Here is a 17,477-nt window from a genome sequence, read left to right as displayed (position 1 = left end):
AATGTTCAGAATATGGGCTCTTCAAGTGATAATTTCAACACAGGGTGCACCTGTAATGGATAATTCATTTGTTGCAGCATTGCTACTTTTATCCTGCATCCTCCAGACATAAAATACACTCGGCTTTAAACAGTAAATTATCACTTGTGGTGTATCTACTTCCTCTCTCTACATACAGTATGTAGCTGCTCAACAGGTTGTTCCTTTTATACACTAAATTGGCTTGTTTTACTTGCATACTACATGTGGAGTCAATTTCCAGCATCACTGACATGTAAATTCTCTGTGTTTCCATGTATTTGACAGGTTTCGGATCCTGTGCAATCAGATCATCACCCACAAGATGTTTGACCACATCGTGCTGGTCATCATCTTCCTCAACTGCATCACTATCGCCATGGAGAGGCCTCACATCGACTCCGGCAGCGCTGTGAGTGTCACAACTTGTTTAAGAGTACCATTGATTCTATAAGAGCCTCTGAAAAGTCGATGAAAATCTACAATTTGAGTGTGTCGGGCTTCACAATCTTCAGTGACAAGCATAGAAAGATACAGAGTAAGACGGGTGTATTTATAGACGCAAGGATACCTGAGATGTGTGTGGAGAATCAATTATATATATATATATAAAATACTCAGTGCCAGCTCAACAAAAGTCCAAACAGAAATGGTAGTAAAAGGAAGAAAGAACCTGTCAGCGAGTCCAACCTTGATGACTGCTCAAGCAACAGCACGTACACACCTGCACAAAACAGAGTTGCTCCTGTAGTTTACTCTCTGCAGAGTGGAGCATCATGTAAGCAGGGAACCACTCCTGTTTGACTGTCAGCCAGTAGCTTTGGGTAAAGTGTGCTCTGCTGCGCTGCATCATCAACACTATCAAATCCCAGCTAATGCGCCATCCCTTCGAATAAAGGAGGACTGGCTGGATGCCTTACGCCACCACAAATACACACATACCAGTCTCTCGGTCCTTTCCTACTTCCAGCAATAGAAGCAGAACACAGCTCAGCCGTGCATAAACACAATAATTAACACTGTTTTGAGGCTTTTTTTTTTAAGGTGTTCCACGGACGGGCCCTAATGGCGTTTGGGTCTCGCCGGAACACTCCGTTCTGCCTGTTTTGCGTCTGAAACACGGAGGAGACAGCGCCGTTGTAATTGATTGAATTATCTGTGGGCTGGCGTACGTGGCTAATGTCCAGGAAAGGAGATGTTTAACAAATGGAGGCCGCCCCGCAGGCCACCAGATCTCATCAGGGCGGAGGGATCGCACATATACATAGAGGGATTGATTTCTCCTCTGTCACCTCTGCGCACACACTGAACCTGAATACACAAAAATCCAGCACAGCAGCCACGCTAACATTCACATCAGAGAGCAGTATTTTCACATGCACATATATTTTATCAGCTTCCCGCCGCGGCCGCCGTGTCCAGTCTGCACCCAGAGGCCATTATTGAAATGAGATGGAAATGTATGACGCAGCGAGCAGCCCGAAACCAGAGAATGAACAGTCATTATAGTTTTCAGCAGCGATGCTTATTGCTCCAGATCTCATTTGCCCGGGTGGTCATTGCATGATGCTATTTGTTTGTCTGTGTGGGTTGTTTTGAATTAATGAAGACGATTGTGAATCGATTTCCACTGGCTGATTCTGTTGTGTGTAACAACCGAACATGTATAATTTATCACGGCGCTGCTACTCTTTTGAAGCACCTGCTTTACATCACCCTCCCCGCCAACTTGACAAAAGGCATGTTGCATTCTTTAAATAGAGATGTAGTCATTGTCACAGAGATGAAGAGTTTTAGTCAAAACATTTTAGTCTGGAATGCCGGCTGAATAATTAGTTTATTGTCGAGGAAGTTATGTCACATGCTTTGTATTTGGCTGGCAGTCCATTGCTGTTTTGGTTTTGGTGCTGGAGGTTGCCTGGATACTGTCGTCATGTAGCGCAGTGGAAATGATGGAGGATGATTATACCACCTATTATGATTTATTATTTGTAATTGAGCTGAGGGACACTACATCACTGTCTGAAGCTTTATATTTTATTATATCAGCACCGACTGTATACAATACGATCATTCTAAGTTTTCTGCATCCGCGTCATCCGCTCATTAGGATACAGAGATGACGCTGCACAGGACTGTGAGGAAAACTTTCCAAGAAATGTGGGTTTTCTGTTGCCCAGAAATAAAGGAAATGTTTATATGTGAATAACTGAATGCTGTGTAAAGTAAGATTTCTATCCACAGCAGTGCAATGGTGTAAATAACTGGCAACTGAGGAGTTTGAGTTCCTTAAAAGTCAAGAAAGTCATCCAGACCTGCCAGTGCGAATCACCTACTGGAAGTGTTTAGCGATGGGGTATTGTTTTCACTGGCGTGTAACGATGCAAAGTGCCTCTTGGTTTAAGTCATAGCTGGCCTCTGAGATTATGCTCAGCGTTACTTCAAACCAGGCCGAGCTGGAAACAAAAGTCTCCAGGCTGATGGCTTGTGGTTCCCTGAGTTGTGGTCAAGCAAACTAGATGCCAAGCATTGAACTGGGAATAACAACAGCAGCACCGCTACAGATGAGGAACGGGTGGTGTTTTACTCCTTTTGAGGGAGCCGTGGTTTGTTGCTGTCTCTTGCAACCTGTTTATTTCAGCTTTCAGCCAAAAATATACACGAGCCGTAAAGGAAAGCTCCTGCTGCACACAAGAAGAGAAATTAGCCTCGCATTGCCCGGTGAAAAGTCATTACCGTGTTGACTGGAGAAAAAGCCACTTTGACAAATTCTTGCTTCAATTAACATTGTTTATTTAGCCCACTTTATGCATCTGTTTCTGTTGTTTTGTTTTCATTTTATTTCCATGAAAGAGAAGATTATATTGTGCTTCGATTTTGCTAGCTACCTAGCAGCTGCTAGAATGAAAGTAACCAGCTCACATGACCTAATTCTCAGCGTCTTTAACATTACAAACTATTTTTAAATTTCTTATTTAGTTTACAATTGATTTCATTTTTTGTCTAAGCATAAATATATATATATATATATATATACATATGTCCCCCCATCAGGTGAAAGTTGTACCTGTTTTACTCAGGCTAGCTAAAATGGCTATCACATGCAGTATCACTGATAGATATTGCTATATTTGTTTAATGTAAGCCTCTAAACCCAAAGCGAACAGCTCTAAGAGCTTATCAATTTCTCTGAAAAAGTTTATGAAACTTTAATCAGTTCATATAATTTGACAGAGATGTAAACATTCAGTTGGGTTAAGTAACCATGAGTAGAAACTTTTTCTAATTTTCACATAAAATATGATAACTAGCAATCTGTATCTATCTAGCTTTAGCATATTTTCATTTCACCTTGCCAAACAAATATTGTGCATGTAAAACAACATAGACTAAATGTGATGTTTGCTTAGTTAAATTACTACAGCTAATTGCAGTATTTTACCTCGAAATCTGCATTTATCCAACAAGAGTTAAAGTTAACAGCTTATATTCAGTCTCCCAAGCTTAACATGTCAACGAAATATCCTGTTTCTTTAAAATGGTTTATTTTGCAGTGATTTTTTTTATTCATAATGTGGTTAATATTAGTTCAAAACATTACATTTTGCAAACTTTTAGTATGTAGTATTATAACTGGTGAGCTAAAATATTTTTGCATTACCAATTTTTTCAAAGTACAACATGTTAAGTTTAAGCTAGCTGGCTAAAATGACCACTTCAAGATAAACTGCTCAGTTAAAAAAATAATTCAATTTTACGTTATTTTCTCTTTATTATTTAATTCATTCAATGTAGCCAATATATAAGTAAACAATAGTCATACGGTTGTAGGATGGATAAAATGGCAAATTTTGGCAGCGTGATACCTAGCAAGCTAATTTATATTCATGTTCTTGTATGATCAGGTTCTCTGTCTGTAACCTTGTTTATGTAAGCTAGGCTTTACTTTTCATTCTTTTTTGTTAAGCTGTACTAAATATAGCCTCAATATCTTCCTCAAATGTATTCATACCCTCCCATTAAAGAAGGAACAAAACAGCAGTCACTGAAATAAGTTGAAATTGACAAAAGTAATAATAAATTTAATGACAATTATGACATTGCTTATGAATTGTGGTTTAACAGCAATATTAAAAATAACAACAAGAACAAGCAAACAAGCATGATGGGACTTGTAAACTAATATTCTGTTGAACAACCCTTTGAGACAATCACTGAAAGTGTTTTCTGTAACTCTCAATCAGACTTCTGCACCTGTATTTGGATTTTGGCCAGTGCTCATCAGCAAAGTGCTCTAATTTGTCTGGGACAGTTTTGTTTTGTTTTTTTTTGTTTTTTTAAATTCTTTTCAACCACAATTCAAAAGCAATGTCTTATTTCACTCAATTATAATTTAGCAAATTTTTATTTATTAGCACCTTTTTCAATTTCTAGTTATTTGAGTGACTATTGTGAATTTTGCCTTTTCTTTAATGGAAGGTTATGAATACATTTGAGGACGACTGTATGTATGTCATACATTTGTCAAGGAAACTTGAGGTTTGTCCTTGTTTGCTTTTAGAAAGTACATAAAATGTTTACCAGTTCAGCAAAAGTACGGCAAACTGTTCACTTTGTAGATTTCAGTTTCATGCGTGCAGCCTTAATTTAACGTCTACCACAGTGTTAGTTTAGAATGAATGAAAGCATGAACCCTCGCTCACACACAGAGACAGGAATGGCTGCTCTCAAGACTGGAATGCATAAACCCTCTCAGCACAGCATTCCCAGTGATGTCATGCCTGACATTCCCAGAGACTTCACACAAAAAAAAATCGCTGCAGGACTGCCATCTCTGTTTATGCGTGTGTGTGTGTGATTTTGTGCTCCTCAGAGCATGTGTGATGGTAGTCGGAGGCCGTGGGAAAGTCAGCCACCTACACCCACACACACTCGCACACACACAGACAGTCAGCGACAGAACAGGGTCGCGTCTCCTCAGACAGAGGGGAAGTAGGGTAAATAAGCAGTCGGCGAAGGGATCTTATTCTTGTTAGCCTGCTTGTTTTCTCTCCTCAGTCCTTGTTTAGCTCAGTAAATAGGCTCCCATCTCCTCCTGCATGCATACACAACACTGAGCCGCGCCGCCTCGGGCAACAGGGAAGCATGGGAGTGCAGCGATGTGACTGTACAGATGGAGGTCTAACCGCCCGGATTTGATGGTGTTGTATTGTGTGTGCACGCTCACACAACAAAAATGACGCTGCTTGTTTTCTAAAATCACTGTCTCTGAAGAAAAAAAATAAAGGATCTGATGCAACATGCTGGTTTTGTTGGAGAAACACCAATTTCATCCCTGAGTTGTTTCTCAGCACTAGTGAAGCGTTTTCCAATGTGTTCCAATGGGGATATAATGCTAGTTTTTCCAGGTGCAGTTCAGCTGATCCTTGGAATTCTTTAAACTTTTTTTTTTGTATCAGATTATTTATTTTATTCTTTTTTATGCTTTCTTTTGTAACACCTAAGTTTCCCCCACAGGGATCAATAAAGTGTTATCCCTTATCCTAACTTTACTGGGGTACTTTTTTTTTTTTTTTTTTAAACCAGTATAAAGAAAAACACATTTTAAGCCTAAATACCAAATCTGATCCCTTTGTTTAAATATTTCATGGAGTGCTAATAAAAAGTAAACCTTATAATTCCCTGCCAGCCATCATTAGAGAGTGCAGGAGGGTTGTTTGTACTGAGATGTTTTCAGATAGTGCATGAGGAAAATAGCTCCCTCATACATTATTCAGCTGTACTCCAGATCAATTAAGAGGCAAACAACAAACTCAACAAAAACATGCTTATAACAACAATGCGAATATTAAATCCTTAGCGCTACCTCGGCTCAACCGGGTCTCTTTTTTTTTTGTTTCGGCAGGAGCGGATCTTCCTGACGTTGTCCAACTACATCTTCACGGCGATCTTTGTGGTTGAAATGACCGTAAAGGTGAGACACTTTGGATTTCCATTGATGCATACTGGCGCCTTTCTGTGAGCCACATTTGAACTTTCCTCAAGGCTCACTGCAAAGTTTGGGAAAGATGTTGGTCATTGAAACCATCAGGTGATGGATACTTGATGTTATCGTTTCCAGTTCATCCATGTTTGTTGTGCATTCCTTCATGAAGTCATCCTCACAAAATATGTGGCAGGTTGTGAATTTTAGGAGGGCTGCATTGTGGGACAGTGGTTAGCAGGGGTGGAAGTAACGAATTACAAATCCTCACGTTACTGTAATTAAGTAGATTTTTTGGGTACTTTTATGAGTATTTTTTTCAAGTGTGTAATTTTACTCATACTTGAGTACAATTTACACCATGTAATCTACTTCGCTACTTTTAAAATCAAAAGCCGCGACTGAGTACGCCCACAATTTGAATTAATATTCAAACCTTTCATCTGCGTCTTTGTAGCCAATAAGGCCGTCCGATCGCGACCGCGCCAATTAATCTATGACGTAAGGTAAAACAACTCCGCTGCAGGAGCGGAGAGTAGTTTATGGACTGAAGATTTAGAGACAAAGAAGCTGAAATGGAGACAGAAGACAACACTGTCAGCAGTGAATATGATGAAGAAAAGACGGAGGACAAGTGCTCGTGGCCATACCTGGAGGAATTTTTGATGTACAGAGGGAGAAAAGAAGACATCGTCCAGATGCAGTGCAAACTTTGTTTGACCTCTACGGTGATGTCAGCTTACAAGACTTCAGCGTCTAATCTCAAACACATTGCGGTAAGAGGTTTTACACCTATACTTGTATGATATTGCTTTCTTATTTTTCATGTGTGTTAAAGTTATTAGTTTGGCTAAAATAAGTCTGCAAAGATATTGTCACTGCCATTTGTTAGCCTGATATTACAATAAGACGGAGCTAGATAACGTGTGTGTGCATGCATAATTGAGCTACAAATCTTAGAAATGTTTTATCTTAATATTTGGACAACCACCGTCATTACAATAAATTAAATCGTTAGTCATTTAATACACACAGGCCTACATTCAGCAGGCCATAGGACGCTATGTTATATGAAGCTAGAACACATATTGCGTCCATTGAAAGTTAACCATGTCGTGCTAGCTTGTCGGTAAATAGTGCTTCAAGTTTAGGCTCAAGATACCTGAATGGAAATATTTTCGTATGATAGGCGTTACCCCTTTCCAGACACATCCACTCTAATCCAGTGGCGGCTGGTGAAAATCTTTGGTGGGGGGGCGCAGTCTGCAAATGACCTTTTATTTTAAATCAGAAATTAGAATATGAGTAACATCAAGCACAACGATTTACAGGAATGCAAATTTTCTACCTTTGGAGGATATTCTAATTATAATCTAATTTAACATTTTTAAGACTGACTAGAACTAACTAAATCATTTATTAAACCTTCATCAATATTTACAGGATCTGTCCAAACTCAAAACACACAACATATATAATTTAAAAAAACAAACAAACAAAAAACAAAACAAAACAAAACACTGTTTAGGGCTCCAGACTAACTTTTTCACTGGTAACACCGGTACGACCCACTTTCTAATTTTATTGCACCTCCCACCTGGTCAAAGGCAAAACATAGGACTTGCTGAACATTGTCTTATCGATAGACACTGCGGTTTACTGATGTTCCCTGAACGCCCCACATAGCAGGCTGTGGTAGCTGCTGTTTGGTGGCTGTGGTGTGCTCAGACAGGTGTGTGACCAGAAATGACTTTAAAAATCATAAACTAGGGCGCTCTGATGTCAGATTTGTCTGAGGTTAAACCCAGTTACATGTATTCTACAATCTTTTCTATGAGCGCAAAAACAGCGAATGCAGGTGCGCTCTGTTTTTCATGAGAAGACCTCATTTTTAAGTGTAAATACTGCGGTACAATAAAGTTATAAAAGCTCTACTTTCCACCACTGTGGTCCACACAGCAGCTTCCTGTGCCGATTACAGCGTCACTAATGCAGCTTCATGATCATCATGCTCATCATGATGAGCATGATGATCATGACACATTCTCAAAAAGAAGGTCGCAAATGCAGTCTGGAGCTATTTGAAAAAAAAAAAAAAAAACTGCTCAACAAACTTCTCTATTACTTTTTGGTTGAAGTCACTCACCTCTGTGAACAGCCTTTTCTCCATTGACAGCATGGTCAATGCATTTAGGCGTCACGACAGCAGGTGTCATCTTGTAAAAGACTGACAGGAAAGGCCGTGTGACAGTGTCAGATATGTATTTCAAGCACAGTCGTAAGAACGCTAAAGGACAATTTTTATATCCAACCACAGAAGACAAAAAAAAGTAAAGACAAAATTAATTGGCTTACAGCAAAAGTGGACTGGTCCGGGATGCACCAAGCTGCGCCCCGTGAGAAAGTCTGCAGCTGCCAATCAGAGCCCGGGCCGAGGTCACATGATCATGAAAAGTTGTTTGAGCGACATACACACTCCTGTGGCCAGCACCCCGCATCCAGGAAGTGTACAATTACACAGTGAAGACTAGTTTTGAATCTGTTAATAATACAAATATTGTTCATATAGCAAAAGGATATAAATGTTATTATGAACTTTATTATAATTAATTCAACCTCAATATTGTGTTTGAGAACTACTTTTTATCAGGTCATTAGTAGTGGGGCGGGCCCTGCGCCCCGTATTGACCAGCCTCCACTGCTCTAATCCCTTGCAGTTTTGTGCAAAACCCACTTGGTTATTTTGTGTGTGGTATTTATGTAATTTTGCCTATTCTATTTAATCATTCCTGCATATTAGGGTCCTTAAACAGTATTACAGTTGGATAAACTGGTGCTGACTGGAATGCTGTGATTCTTGTGGAGTCAGTGAACCCAACATATTCATGTGTGTGCCATCTGTTTACACTCTTGCCTCATAATAGTCATATTATTGCAGTAATTTCACTGAATAAGGTGAAAAATAAAATAAATAAAAAAAAACCTGGCACACATCTTCAGGTTTCCAGCTCTCAGTTGACATTGTCGGACACATACACACCTGTAAGCCACTTCAATATTAAAAGTTGCTTGGAACTTAACTCTGAGTGCCCATGTCTCTGACTGGAGCTCTGTTGATAGATACTGTCAAATCAGCAGCGACACCCAGAGTGTCCCACAGACATACAGCACTACACTGATGTATCAGTTGATCAATATCATTGGCCTGATACTGGTCTATCACAGTGACATGGATCTTGATCAGTACTGGCTTATGTGTTGCCCAATATCTTTTTTTTTTTTTAACCAAACATAATGTGGATTTTTTTTTTCATATTTGTTAGCTCTATTGGCAGCATTTTCTGTGAATTTGATCCATTTTCTTAATTTCGTTTTGGTATATACATATATTTTGCTCTCTTTTGCTTTTTTTTAGGACCTGACTGATACTGGATTTTTTTTTAGGCTCATACTGATAAAAGGGAATTAAAATATTTAGATACTGATACACTGGTAGACACTCTTTTTAGAAGTAGTATGCCGATTACAGAATTTAGAATGTATACAGAAATAGATTTTTTGATCCTTAAAATTGCTTTCCACTTGTGAATAAATACAGCAATATATCTGCTAAGTTTAACCAAATTTACCACTCTTCTATACGATGCTATACATTCAAAGATTAGCTCAAATTGTTACTCTGGTTGAATGATTTTTTAAAAATGTGTTTTCCTTTCGTGTTAATCACAGTGATGTGATAAAGTCATGTTTGAAACTGATGTGTGATAATATTTATCTCTACAGACGAAACATCCATCGAAGACTGAGCAGTACCATGACTGTGGCAGCAACATCTCATCAACGAATGACCACAGCCACACCAAACAAGCTATCAGCAAATCAACAAGCCAAGTTACCAGACATGATGTTGAGAGCTGCAAACAAACGTGTTCCACAAGCTTGTCATCAATTTCATATGTGAGGGTCTACAGCCATTGGCAGTGGTAGAACAGCCCACTTTCAAGAATCGGGTTATCTGTAAAGCTGCTGATCACATGAAGAAGACTTTGGTTCCAGCATTGGTTAAAGTCAAATTTGTTGCTACCACTACTGATTGTTGGTCAGCTCATCAGAAAAGTTACCTTGGGGTCACATGCCACTGGATAGAGGAAGAGTCCCTGGAAAGAAGATCTGCAGCACTAGCGTGTAAAAGATTGAGAGGGTCTCACACATTTGACATGCTTGCTGGTGCTCTTAATGATGTCCATTGGTAATACAAGATTAGAGGCAAAGTTGTAAGAACCACAACTGATCGTGGATCCAACTTCATCAAGGCCTTCCACGTGTTTGGGGCACAAAATGATGCAGAAGAAGAAGCAGACCCAGATGTCCTTGACCTGACTGATCATATTGACGACCATGATGCAATTCCTCTGCTGCATATGAACAACTTCTTGCCTGTGCTGGTCTACTCTTCACAGCCAAACGAAGCCGGAGAGACTCTGTTAACTTGGAAAACCAGCTTCTGCTGAAACTGAACAAAAAGTTCAGAAAGTGACAGAAATGCTAATATGTCTAAAGGTTGAAGGCACTTACCTGCCTGTTGTTTGCAGTGTATTGAGAAAAGTTTAAACTGTTCTATGCAGGTTCAAAAACGTTTTTGTCATTCTTTTGACAAACTAAATTCCTGCTTTTTATTCACATTTGTTGACAAAACAAATTGCCTTAGTGTAATTGTTCTATACATTGTTCATCTGAGAAATGTTCTTTGAATGTAGATATTTTATACAAGTGAATCGAATCGAATGCCTGCTATTGACGATCCAATGAAACATCCATCGGTTAAAAAGTAATCAATACTCTGAGTAGTTTTTGAGAGGAGTACTTTGTACTTTTACTTTAATATGTTTTTAACACCAGTACTTTTACTTGTAATCAAGTACAATTTAAGCAATGTAACAGTACTTGTAGTTGAGTACAAATTTTCAGTACTCTTTCCACCTCTGATGGGTAGCACTGTTGCCTCGCAGCAAGAAGTTTGCCGGTTCGCATCCCAGCGTGGGTTCTCTCCGGGTTCTCTGGCTTCCTCTGACACAGTCCAAAAACATGTTGAGGTTAATTGGTGATTCTAAATTGTCTGTAGGTGTGACTGTGAGTGATCTTGGTTGTCTGTCTCTAAGTGTAGCCCTGTGATAGACTGGTGACCTGTCCAGGGTGTCCCCTGCCTTCACCCTAAGTCAGCTGGGATAGACTCCAGCCCCCCCCGCGACCCTCGTGAGGATTAAGCGGTGTATAGATAATGGATGGATGGATGAATTTTAGGAACCATAAAACCACTGATTGCTTCACCTCGACACCTCGACGTTCGCTCGCCATGCAACAATTCTGCATAACGTGGAGAAACCCGAACCAGACTCCAAAAAACCGCTCAGCTGCAAAGCTTTAGAGGAAATAAAGTCTGTCTGATACCCGCATGTACTGTAAGCTCGAAAGCACAAAGGAAAACAGAGTGGGAAAAACGAATGAAAGAACGAGCGGCCCGAACAGACAGCGAACACACACTCGCTCTGAAGGCTGTTTCATAATGCTAAGAGGAGGATTGTCTCGCCAGTATTCAAATGGCCCAGCTTTGAATGGAGGTCCATGCAGGCGTGGGTAGGAGCGAGCGGAGGCAGAGGGGAGGAAAGTTCATGGGTGTCACTCATTCAAAGCCTCTGTCTCTATTTTTGGTCTCAGCGGCTCACAAACATTGCGCCTGCACTCACTCACACACACATAGTTCTGGTTCTATAATTTAATGCCCAAGTAATCTGTTTAAGAGTTGCGCAAACACCAAATCAAAACTTTGAGGACTTTGGAAGCTCTTTAATTCATTATTTATGAAGTAACATAATGGTAGAGGTGGAATAACTAGTAATGTCTTTTACCTAGATACACAGAATGTCACAATGACTCAATGTAAAACCACACCATTACAAGTTCAGAACAAGGAGGCCAACGTCTACTCCAGCGCGCTACGTAATTCCTCTCTAATTACTTTGAGTGTTTCTATTTTCTGCTACCTTATCTTTCCATTCCAACATTTTGGAGAGAACGTTGTACTTCTTACTCCACTACAGGTACATTTATTTGACAGCTGGAGTTACTGGAAACTTTCCAGGTGAATAATGTCTTGCATTGTTAAAGATTAAACCCAAAGGGTTTGTTAAAAAAAAAAGAACCTTTTCAGTATCTGACTAAAGTGCAGCATGGAATTGGGGCACTTTGTCACATTTCAGATGTCTGAGTTGCTAGCAGTTTCATTAAAGAGTACTTTATCATCTGAACTTATGAGGTAGTTTAATTTAAATTTAAAAAAATAACTCAGTAGACTTTGAATTATGCTTTAGCTGTCCACAACAAAGCAAAGATTAGAGAAAAGTCCAACAAGTAAACATACATTTGTGTGTTTCTTTTAATCATATCACATTTTCAAAGGACCCAATTCCTAATTTAAGACCAATTTAACTTCACTGCTTAACAAATACTTGATTGTGACAACTACAGCTGTAAAAGGCTGCTTTTATACTCGTGGAAATAAGTACAAATAATAAAAAAACTAAAGCTGCAAGCTGCGTTGGACGGGCCCTCGCACTTTCACGCGTGTTGGGGGTGACAGACGTCAGGGTTGTGGTAGAAATGTGCTCTGGACAAAGTGACAATCATCTAACCGTAAGCCTAACCACATTTGAAGTCAATATGGTCAGCCGGCTAATAAAGGCAAATGCAAGTGTAAAACGTGTCCTATCATGACTTAGGGTGAAGGCAGGGGACACCCTGGACAGGTCACCAGTCTATCACAGGGCTACACTTAGAGACAGACAACCAAGCACACTCACATTCACACCTACGGACAATTTAGAATCACCAATTAACCTCAACATGTTTTTGGACTGTGTGGGAGGAAGCTGGAGAACCAGGAGAGACCCCACACTGCACGGGGAGAACATGCAAACTCCACGCAGAAAGATCTCGGGTGTCCTAACCGGGATGCGAACCGGCGAACCTCTTGCTGCGAGGCAACGATGCTAACCACCGCTCCACCTTGCAGCCTGTAAATATCATGTAGTATAAAATGACCTGTCTGATCATAAATTGATCAAGCTGTTTGATGATTTTACATATGCATTATACATATGCAGTAGACACTGTTATGAACTGATTAACATCAGCTAATTTAAACAATCTCATCGCTTCATTTGTTAAGGAAAAGCAAAAATAGTTGTTTTCACTTAATTTAATAAGATTGAGCTAAAAAAAAAAACTAACAAAAAAAACTATGTCAGCCCACCTCTATTATTTTGTAAAATGCAAATTGCTTCACGGACAGAATAGATGATGAGCAGAACCTATAGAACTAGAAACAAGGGTTTGGAAAGCTTGCAGTTTTTCTGATCTTCGCTGCCAAGTAAACAATCACTCTACAAAGTCAATAAGCCGGGCATATGGGACATCAAGCATCGTCGGCTAATAAATACAAAAATGGCCTAATAACAAACAGCCGCACAGACCAGGACAGATATCGAATTACCGATTCTTGTATCATTTTGTCCCACTTACATTTAGAGCGGGTAATGATTTTTAAATAACATCCAAAAGCGAACTGTTGCGGCAGCAGTCTGCCCTTTATGTTATCAGCTTTGATCAACACATCGCTGACATCCAGAAACACTGCCAACAAACTCTCTCTGCCATCCACAAACTCAAAGCACTTTCTGCTGCCCTCCCCCCACCACCACCACCACCACCACCTTCTGCTGCTGCTCTACAAAAGTACACTTCAACCCATTCACCCCTATTGTTCCCCGTGTTTCCTCAGCATGTTAACCGCCTCGAACTCTTACCGCTCGGTGCTTTTAAAATTATTGGCCTTCACACCCTGAACCTCTCCCGTCTCAGCAGCAGAGCCATCGCATGCAGAGCACGTACAGCTGCACAGGACCCCAGGCACCTCCTCATCGCATTCTTCACACTGCTTCCATCAGGTTGCAGATATAGATCTCGGGGCTTGAAACTTCCTTCTAAGGCAGGGATTTTGTGCCTACTGCTGTAGCACCAATAAACAAAACACTTCTCTTCTGCGCTAAAGGTGCTGTCGGTATGAGTCGATGTGCGTAAATGTTGATTCATCCTTTGTCCCCCTTTTCTGTCCAGATTGTGGCTCTGGGCTGGTGTTTTGGTGACAAGGCCTACCTGAGGAGCAGCTGGAACATTCTTGACGGGATGTTGGTCACGATTTCCGTCATCGACATCCTGGTGTCTCTCATCTCCAACTCGGGAACCAAAATCCTGGGCATGCTCAGAGTGCTGAGGTTGCTGAGGACCCTGAGGCCGCTGCGGTAAGTGGCTCTCCCGGGGATGCCGAAGTTCATAGACAAACATTCGGGAATAGAATTATAAAATGAAGGCACAAATAATAGATAAGTGAAGCCAAAAAAAAACATATATAGAGTGTAAATATGTATGCCTGTAAAATAACTTTCAAAAACATCACCCTCTCTCATCTCCCTAATGCTCGGTTTAATCGTTCCAGTAGCACAAATGAAGTGATGTGGATGGTTTGTTTTCATATGGGGGTGGAAATAAACTGAGCTTTCTCTCAGTCCTGACATGTGCCACCTTTTGGAGCTTTTGGGATTTGTGTGTGTGTGTTTGTGTGTAGGCATTTATTTGAGTGTGCATTCATACATGAGTTATTGTCAGCGTGTACACAGTTGCACAGTTATGTTTATTTGAGCGGAAATAAGGCGGAAATCACCAATTTGGAGACTGTTTTTGCTTTCACGTCTCCAAATATGTGTGTGTGAGAGAGAGAGAGAGGGAGAGAGAAAAATGAGGAATGTGCTTCTTTTTGTTAAATCAAGTCCTTACATGCGTGTGCAGTCCTTTAGTTTTAGCCTCAGTGTGTTTGCATGTGTACATGTGGAGCCATTTGCATGCATGTGGCTTCACGCTCGACTTGGCCCACCGCCGCATGCTCGGTGTCTCATCTCGTGAAGGGGGAGCTCTCCAGGCTTTGCCCACTCTTGAATATTTATCACGGTTCTCAGGAAGAGCAGAAAAATCAAATATTCATTTTCATCCTGCCAAATTTACCCACTAAACACCACTGATCTCTCCCCCCTCCTCCATCCTTTTGCTTTTTTAACTTTCACCTTTGACATGAAAGTGAAATCTTTTTGCCAAGACTGCTTTTGCTCTCACAGCCTTCAAAGTGTTGCTTTCTTCTTTGACTTCATACGAAATGTTTGTGTGTGTGAACTATGTGTATTTGCAGTAAGTCAGGGATTTTTTTTTCATCTTTCCTTCACAACCCTTAAAAGTAAGTTGGGTTGACTTTGCTGTTGGGTTTTTCATCATGTTTCTAGCTGTCAGTATTATTTTTGCTTGGCGCAGTATTATAACTGATAGAAATTTCCCAAAACTACAAAACTGATCAAGTTGTGATAAAGTAGAAATGTAGTTTAAGTCGACATCTGCGCTGAATCTATCTGCGTACTATTCACATTGCATCCACAGCAAAAGTTTTGTCCAGTTTCTTTTTTTTATGTGCAATATGTAAAACAGTGCTTCAATATTAAATCATGGTCAATTTAATTTGGTTCTTTGGACAAGAATTTGCAAAAAAAATGCTCTTCTCATGTCCGAATGAGTAATGTAAGTTAATTGAAAGTCTAAAATGTAAAACAAGTGAGTGCATACATATTCACCCTGTTTTCAATGACTCACCTAATTCAACACAGGTGCAGCCAGTTGGTGCTAGAAGTTACACAATTAGTTAAATGGAGATCATCTGAGTATAACGAATGTGCCTTGAGTGATTGTTATACAAAGACACCTGTATCTGGAAGTCCCAGTCACTGATGAATCAGTACTACTGTTATAGCTACACCATGGAGACAAAAAAAAAACTCTGTGAAAAAGTTTTTTGAAAAGCACAAGTCAGGGGAATAGTCGTCAAGATTTCCAAGTCACTGAATATCCCTTGGAGTAAAGTTAAATCCATCATTAAGAAATGGAAAGGATATGTCACGTGTAAATCTGCCTAGAGCTGGCTGTACTCAAAAAACTGAGTGACTGTGCAAGAAAGACACTAATGAGGAAGGTCACCAAGACACCTATGACTCTTGTGAAGGATTTACAAGCTTCAGCAGTTGAAAAGGGAGAGACTGCATACGACAACTGTTGCCTGTTCTTACCTCGTCAACGCTCAAATGGAGGAATGGAAAAGAGAAAGCCACTGTTCAAAAAAAAAGAAAAAAAGCTCATATTAAATCTAGACTAGTGTTCACCAGAAGGTACGTGGGAGACTCTGACATCCACTGAAAGAAGGAAGAATGAGCTTTTTGGTTATCAGACGAGACACTTTGTTTGGCGGACACCAAATACTGCACATCACAAACGCACTATCCCCATTGTGAAGCATGGGGGTGGCAGTATCATGGTGTGGGCATGCTATTTGGCAGCAGGCCCTGAAAAAAACTTTTAAAGGTACAGGGTAAAATAAATGCAGTAAAGAAACTTCAGAGGATAACCTGATGCAGTAGTTAGCACTGTCACCTCACGGCGCAAAAATCCTGGGTTCGAAACTTTGCCTGGGTCTTTTGGCAGCATTTCTACAGCAGTGGTTAGCTGAATGATATATAGAAAAATAATGGAAATGTTACAAACAGCAACGGTGACATTGGAGGATGTGAACATGCATTTTGATTTTTGGTCATCGATAACTGGTCCTTGATTATTTACTGAAGCACTAACTATCACTATCTCCTTATATCATTTTTGAAGTGTTTCCCCCTCAAGTCTCCGGGAACGTGTTGCTTCACTTGCATTTACTGGCCATTCCAGAGAAATCCCAATCTTTAGAAGTCTACCTGTATGTCAGCTGTGGTACTGATAGCGCTGGTTCCTTCAGCACCATGGGAAATAAATACTGCCATGTTTTCAAAATTGTGGTATCGATTTGGTACCAAAGCACTGGTTCTCATAACACCTCCAGATTGAAGCAGTTAGTGCATACGAAACTGCAAAAAAATAAATGTGGCGTCTCTCCAAAAAAGTTGCCACGAACAGCTGCCTGTTTACTACTTAATGCAAGACATAGTGCAGTAAACATTAAAAAAAAATCAAAGTCAAATCAGTATTTGGATTTGGTGTTTTGGAGGAGAACCTTAGTTCTTCTGAGGATTTAGTGTCTTTTATTTGTCATATTATCGCAGACTGACTCCATGATGTTGAGATCAGGACACTGTTGGGGCCAGACCATCTGTTGCAGGAGTCCTGGTTCATATTGTGGCTGAAGATAATTTTTTATGACTCGAGCTGAATGTTTGGTGTTGTTGTCATGCTGCAAATAGAATTTTGAACAGATCAGATTCCTCCCTGATGGTACTGCATGGTAGATAGGAATCTGAACATCTGAAATTCCTAAAGCATATGCCCAGTACTGTGCGTCATA

At 40.1% G+C, this 17,477-nt stretch overlaps 1 protein-coding gene across 1 annotated transcript in view; it reads left to right on the top strand.

The window, feature by feature from the left end:
* Positions 1 to 17,477, top strand: part of cacna1g (calcium channel, voltage-dependent, T type, alpha 1G subunit) — a 204,116-nt gene that overhangs the window by 126,642 nt on the left and 59,997 nt on the right. The window contains exons 19-21 of the mRNA XM_008293527.1: positions 307 to 430; positions 5,924 to 5,992; positions 14,174 to 14,358. Of these exons, the coding sequence (XP_008291749.1) occupies positions 307 to 430; positions 5,924 to 5,992; positions 14,174 to 14,358 (378 nt within the window). The remainder of the gene's footprint in view (positions 1 to 306; positions 431 to 5,923; positions 5,993 to 14,173; positions 14,359 to 17,477) is intronic.

The sequence above is a fragment of the Stegastes partitus genome, unplaced genomic scaffold, assembly GCF_000690725.1.
Source record: "Stegastes partitus isolate 25-593 unplaced genomic scaffold, Stegastes_partitus-1.0.2 Scaffold891, whole genome shotgun sequence".
Taxonomy (NCBI): Eukaryota; Metazoa; Chordata; class Actinopteri; family Pomacentridae; genus Stegastes; species Stegastes partitus.
Note: the sequence above shows the minus strand (reverse complement) of the source record. Positions and strands in the feature narration are given on the sequence as shown.